Below are 7,179 nucleotides of genomic sequence, written 5' to 3'. Positions count from 1 at the left end.
TGTTACAAAAGTTTTATATTTCAAATAAATGCTGGTCTTTTGAACTTTCTATTCATCAAAGAATCCTGAAAAAATGCATTAGGGTTCTTCAAAAATATTAAGCAACACAATTGTTTTCAACACTGATAATAATAAATGATTGAGCACCAAATCAGCATATTAGAATGATTTCTGAATGATCACGTGACACTGAAGACTGCAGTAATGACTGCTGAAAATTCAGCTTTGCCATCACAGGAATAAATTACATTTTAAAATATGAGAGTTGTTTTTAAATTGTAATAATATTTCATAATATTATTGTTTTTACTGTATTTTCTATCAAATAAATGCAGCCTTGGTGAGCACAAGAGACTTTTGAATGGTAAAGTAGGCTATATATTAATATTTATTATTATTCCGTAAATACCTATTATTGTAATAATCATATTACTATGATTATTACAATATTTAATAATATTATAATTAAATAATTATGGTTAATGCATATTCAGGACTTAATCTTACAGGGACATTACATTTTATTTTTAGCATGAAACACTCACTCTGGCCCTAAGATTTCCAGCCATCCTTATTGTTGAGCCCTGATATTAGTTAAATCATATATTTTTTTACATATGGAGATAATCCACTGTGGGATATATCTCTTTTATAGTCCTAAATGTCGTATCTGCCTCTCTTTTCTTCTTCAGATGGTCACCATGACACACTGCTCTTGCACATTCTGTGAGAGCTGTTTTAAGAAGTACTTCTCCTCTGTCATTAAGGAGAAGAATATAGTACATGCTGTGTGTCCCCTCTGTAATCTTCCCGATGTACGAGGAGGCCGCAGGGAGGACTCTATGGAGTATTTCAGTCTACTCGACACACAGGTGTGGAGCTCCAAACACGTTTTTTGGCCTTTTTACCTTGTGCCTGATTTACTGAAATATAGACCATATGAAATTGAATATAGAACATGACTAACTGTAAATGTTTTGTATGTGTAGATCAGGTATTATTTGGACCCTCAGATCCACGAGCTCTTCCAGAGGAAGCTCAGAGACCAGGCACTACAGGAAATGCCCAACTTCCGCTGGTGTGCACATGTAAGTTCCATCATTTACAGATTGGAAGATTGATACAGATTGAATGTCAGGTCTGACTATGATAGCAATTTATGTCTGTTTATATTTTTGTAAAGTTGTCACTGTTTTTTAGTGTTGCTTTGGGCTCCTTCATGAAGCAGACAGGCTGAGGATGGACTGCCCCAGCTGTGGGAAAAGCACATGCTTTAAATGTAAAAGGCCGGTAGGTTCTGCTTTTACAAACCACAATGTAATGATTTGCATCATATGCCTTAGGCTATGTTCAGACTGCAGGCAAAACTGGCCCAAATAAGATTTTTTTTTTTTTTTGCTCATATACAGTATGACTCAGATCTGGCTTTTTTTTTTTTTTTTTTTTGCATAATAGTGTAAACAGCACAAACCACATGGAATCTGATCTGTTCGATTCTGATTTGGGCCACTTCCATATGTGTCCTAAATCAGATGCAGGTCTGATGTTTTGCAATGCGACCACAGTCTGAACATTCATGCAACTTTTACGTCACTAGATTTATCACAATTCTTATGGTGACAGCTCTATACAAGCAAAACTTGGAAAAACTGTACAAGAAAAACGTTCTGCTTGTCTGCGTCCTCCTTATTGCCTATGCAAATTCACTGGCTTCTGTGACACATCACCTTATAAAGGAACACATAAAAAACCTCCATGTTTTTTTTTTTTTAAAGAAACAGATGCTTTTATTCAGCAAGAAAAAAACAGTAAAGACGTTTATAACGGTTTTAAAAATTGATGATAAAAAGAAATGTTTCTTAAATAATGAAATCAGCATATAAGGATGATTTCTGAAGGATCATGTGACATTGAAGACTGGAGTAATGGCTTATGAAAATTCAGCTTTGCCATCACAAAACCATTATTTTAAATTGTACAAATATTTCACAATAATACTGTTTTTACTGTATTTTTGATTAAATAAATACAGCCTTGGTGAGAATAAGAGACTGAAAAACATGTATCTGTTTTAAAATGTATTAATATTTCACAGTATCACTATGTTTGTGAATGGTAGTGCATGTATAATCTTTTAAACAATATTCCATATATAAATAAATATTACTATAAATATAAATGTTAATATTATAAAAATGTTTAGAAATAAAATGTAGAATTGGGCTACTTAAATTGTTGACCAGAACAAGTAAACATCTGAACTAAACAATTCTTTCTGTCGAGTCCCTGAATTGTGATGGTACTTGTGATCTCATATTTATGGATGCTTGTTTTTTTAGTGGGCTTCACAGCATGAAGGAATCTCGTGTGAGAAGTTTAAAGAGTGGGAGCAGCTCAATAGCCCCGAGTACCAAAACTCAAGGCTGGAGCAGCTCCTCAGCAGGAACAAAATAGGTAAAACAATAACTCTCAATGAAGGTTCTTGGTGCAAAGTTTCTTGTTGGAACTTTCCAAGGTTGTAACGTTCTCCATGCCCCTTTCAGACTGTCCAAAATGCAAATTTCGCTTCTTCCTGGCTAGAGGAGGCTGTCTGCATTTCAGATGCACTCAGTGCCAGCATGAATTCTGTGGAGGCTGCAGTCAGCCATTTAAACAAGGCTCTGTAAGTTTAGTTCTCTCAGCAGTTGTCAGTTTAGTTACCGCAGAGCTCTGTATCAATTAATTAGCATCTGTTGTCCTTGCAGGCCTGTAATTTTTCTATCGAGTGCACAGCTAAAGGGTTACATGCTCACCATCCTCGAAACTGCCTATATCATCTGAGAGACTGGAGTGTCCTGAGACTACGGACCCTGCTGCAGGTGACACACGTCTCTACTGTAATCTAGCATAAAGGCCCCGATATATATACTTAAAGCTAAATCAAAGAGCAAACTGGTGTGATGTAATTTTGATCAAAATCAGGTCAAAATGAAGTTTAAAACAGCTCCCCGAAGCTGGTAAACGCCTTCGAACTACCATTGGTTTATAGCGATTACGTAACAGGTAGGTGCGCTCTGAGGCTCCGCCTTCTTCATTTCTTCTGTTCAGTCCATCAAGGTCAGACGCAAGTAAAACATGAAAACACCGCTTTATAGTAGAAAATTAAGTTGTAATAGTAATTGAAAGAGACACTGACACTGGTTTTCATGTGTAATACTGTAAAGCTGCTTGCGTTAAAGCAATACATGTTGCTATGATCAGATGCTTTCTTAACTGCTGTTTTCTCACTGCTGTTATTTTTGTTGTTTATTTTTTTGTCGTGATGTTCGCCAACAGTATACTGTTGTTCATGTATTTCAAACTTCTTTTTACCCCTAAGCGAAGAACGAAAAAAACTTCAATGTGAGTTTATCGGGCCTCATACCCTGCCACTATTAAAATTGGCTAAGCTACATTTATTTATCTTTTCAGCACTATGGGATATCACATCCCCTCATGTTCAGCCCCAAAGATTCAGTGAGGAAACAGTCTAAAGGTACATCTTTTGGTTTGATATAAGCCTACGTGTGAATAACATATGTTTAGATGTCACATTTTGGTGCATATTCAATTCTGGTCCTTGTAGGCATTTGCGGTGTAATGGAGTTCCAAGAAACAGGAGCTGTGAAAGAGGAGCCATGTGGACGACAAGCTTTCCCGGAGTACAATGGTTACTGCACGTAAGGAGCACTTGCTTTGATAATGGTTTATCATTCAGTGAAATATGTTCTTTCTTAAATACAGCAAACCCACAGATTTTCTCAAATGTTATGCTCACATTTAGGTTACATTATAAAGAGTGTCTGGTGGAGCTAATAAACAACAATGCACTGGATCCTGTGGTACTGTTAGATGGTACAGAGTTGAGGGCAGAAATGAACCGCTGGAAAGTGCCAGTCCCAGACAAACAACCTGTAGAGCCGGATCAGCGGTACGAGGACAGACTTCGGCAGGTCAGTGCTTACTGGATGTAAATCATTCAAGTTACTATGCAATAGTAGACCAAAGCATCATTTGTGCAGTGTGTAGTTAAACTGTCATGTCCTGTTATTTGAGATAATGATTATTGTACACACTTTCAATCACATTTTGAAAGTAATGAAAATAATATTGCCATAAAAAGCACATTTTTATGTTTTGTGGTTTTAATTGAACCACCTTTAAAGGTGCATTCATAGTTTTTTCAATGCCTTTTAATAAAGAATAAGAATATGATCATTTCTGGTTCTTTAGCTAACGTTAGCGTAACTTTTCTTTATGTACTTTAAAGGGTTAGTTCACCCAAAAATGAAAATGATGTCATTAATGACTCACCCTCATGTCGTTCCAAACCTGTAAGACCTCCGTTCATCTTCGGAACACAGTTTAAGATATTTTAGATTTAGTCCGAGAGCTTTCTGTCCCTCCATTGAAAATGTATGTACGGTATACTGTCCATGTCCAGAAAGGTAATAAAAACATCATCAAAGTAGTCATGTGACATCAGTGGGTTAGTTAGAAGTTTTTGAAGCATCGAAAATACATTTTGGTCAAAAAATAACAAAAACTATTGCTGCGTCCCAATTCGCCTACTTATACTACGCCCTAAAAGTATGTACTCTTTCTGTGAACAAAAAGTACTTACTTTTGAGTGTGTAGCAAAAGAGTAGACAAGCTTTGGGACATACTAACACGTCATACAATCGCGTCTTTTCTCTCTGTCGCATCCTGTCACCGTAAACTGGCCTGTCAATCATCTTACATCCTCCACATTTCATTTACTTAATTTCCTACCGTATCGGAGAGAAATGCAGCATGTTGATATGCAGTCGCGAGTCTTTCATGTGGAGAACTCTCCTCATATTAATGCATAATGATGCATTTAAAAGTTAATGGCCATTCGGATCTTTATAAAAGTCCACATTGGTATTTGCAGATGAAAAATAACACGGATAACATGAAATATATATTTTCTATCAGGTTAAACTGATTATTAGTCACTCAAACCTCTCAGCGTCGATCGCGCGTATCCGCCATGTTTTGTAGTTTTTTAACACTTTTCACTCGTGTTTGTAGTTCTGAACTGAATCCTCGTCCAACGCGCAATGGGTTGTGGGCAATATTAGCCTTTATAGTGTGCACGGATCCACACTTCGAAAATCTACCGGAAATAGTAGACCATCCGGGGACTTTTGGCATACTCTTTTCAACATACTATGCTTTGGGACACACTTATTTTAAACTCACATACTATTTAGGATGGATAGTATGGACATTGGAACGCAGGGTATGACTTTATTCAGCATTGTTTTCTCTTCCGGGTCTGTTGTATATCTGCTTTCCCTCCACAGTGATGCTGCTGCTTCTTCTTCTTTCCTGTTTTACGGCGGTTGGCATCCAGCTTATTGGTGCATTACCGCCCCCTTCTGCTCCGGACAGTGACGCTGCTGACATGTTATCTAGTGCGCCCGAGCTTCGTTTACAGTCTGAGGGAGACGCACGCTGTATTCAAGCTATTCTACATTGTTTGTATTTTGGTATTGCTATTAGGGGTGTAACGATACGCTCAGGTCACGATACGGTACGTATCTCGATACGGAGTTCACGATACGATACGTATCACGATATTTTGAACAAAATGAAACTGAAATTCAAACAAGATTTATTAAAAAAACATGAACAAATTTCAATAATTTTCCTTGTTGTACATACAAGATCACATTTCAATAAAATAAATAAATATAAAATTTTAATAAAAACCTTCTGTATTCAAATTAACAGTTGAATAGGGCTGTCTGTCACTGAAAAAAAATGTTAAATTTAACATGAACTTAGAATTATGAATAGGGGCCGTTCACATATCGCGTCTAAAATGCGTGGAAGGCGCGGCCGCACCGCTTCTCCTTTCCAAAGCGCTTGCGCTCCCGTGGCGTCGGTCGTTGCTATGCAAGAGACTGACAGGGAAGAGAAGAAATGTTTGAGTAGTTTTTTTTGTTTTTGTGCACAAAAAGTATTCTCGTCACTTCATAACATTAAGGTTGAACCACTGTAGTCACATGAACTATTTTAATGATGTCTTTACTACCTTTCTGGGCCTTGAAATTGGTAATGACGTTGCTGTATATAGGGAGGTCAGAAAGCAAAAATACCTTAATTTGTGTTCTGAAGGGTTTGGAACGATATGCGAGTGAGTAATTAATGACCGAAATTTCATTTTTGGGTGAACTAACCCTTTAAGTCAGTTAGCCAAAATGTTATGATTGTGACTGCTCCATATCATATAAATTGTTATGTCCTCTCAGATCTTAAAAGAGAGGGTGGGTCTGACCAGCGGTGCAGCTCTTGGATTGAAGACAGCTGCTCCTCCCACACCGTCGCCCTCTTCTCCTCCTGCGGCTGAAGCTCCATGGTACTCCATCTTGAACCGTGCTGTGCCTGAGGACTCCCAGCAACTACTGCTGCTGACTGATTGAGGAGCATAGCAGAGCACATGGACTTTATATGCAATTTTGCTGTCACTATTATCACTAACAAATTGATCTGGATTCAGCCAAATTGTTTTTCAATATATTATTATGGGGAAAAACAGAAAGAATTTCTTACCCTTACACAATTTTAATGTAATGTCAGCAGGAAATGATGCCTTAAAATGAGCAGAGAAACCAGCAATGCCGGATTTGTATCCGTTTTTACAATATGAACACTGAGGTTTCTGTATGGTACTTATTATAGTCATTACACATAACCTTACTTCTGTTAAAGCTTGTGGCTTTCAAAACTACTCAAGTTCTCTAATTGTTGGCAGTATCTACACTTATTTGTTTTAACCGTTTTATATTAATTTTATATTAAGGAAGCATACAGTATATGTATTATACTGAGCACAAGTTTGCACTTTTGGCCCTTGTGAAATGGGTATTAGCATGGTCTGTAAGAAGTCTGAAAGGTTGTGTTGCAGGTATGATTATTTTATTGTGTGAATAACTGTGAATAAAACATTTATTTTCTCACAGTCTCATTTTTTTCCTGTTTATGAATGATGAAATAAGATGGCCGTTAAAACCAAAGCCCAACAAGTTTTTGTGTGTGTACTTTAATCTGCCAGAAATATTTGTGCTTTTTCTATTGTTGTTATTATTAGACGTTCTTCCAAGAAAGCTGGTACTGGAACTGTTTACTGTT

The 7,179-nt window shown here is 37.0% G+C and overlaps 1 protein-coding gene across 1 annotated transcript in view; it reads left to right on the top strand.

The window, feature by feature from the left end:
• The window catches only part of si:dkey-181m9.8, a 15,200-nt gene extending 8,191 nt beyond the window's left edge, over positions 1-7,009 (top strand). Inside the window, exons 12-21 of the mRNA XM_048164261.1 lie at positions 693-872; positions 990-1,088; positions 1,201-1,290; positions 2,340-2,454; positions 2,544-2,662; positions 2,745-2,858; positions 3,451-3,514; positions 3,605-3,698; positions 3,803-3,971; positions 6,300-7,009. Coding sequence (XP_048020218.1) covers positions 693-872; positions 990-1,088; positions 1,201-1,290; positions 2,340-2,454; positions 2,544-2,662; positions 2,745-2,858; positions 3,451-3,514; positions 3,605-3,698; positions 3,803-3,971; positions 6,300-6,470 — 1,215 coding nt within the window. The 3' untranslated portion in view covers positions 6,471-7,009. The remainder of the gene's footprint in view (positions 1-692; positions 873-989; positions 1,089-1,200; positions 1,291-2,339; positions 2,455-2,543; positions 2,663-2,744; positions 2,859-3,450; positions 3,515-3,604; positions 3,699-3,802; positions 3,972-6,299) is intronic.
• The last annotated feature ends 170 nt before the right edge of the window (positions 7,010-7,179 follow it).

This window comes from Megalobrama amblycephala, linkage group LG17 (genome assembly GCF_018812025.1).
Source record: "Megalobrama amblycephala isolate DHTTF-2021 linkage group LG17, ASM1881202v1, whole genome shotgun sequence".
Lineage (NCBI taxonomy): Eukaryota > Metazoa > Chordata > Actinopteri > Cypriniformes > Xenocyprididae > Megalobrama > Megalobrama amblycephala.
Note: the sequence above shows the minus strand (reverse complement) of the source record. Positions and strands in the feature narration are given on the sequence as shown.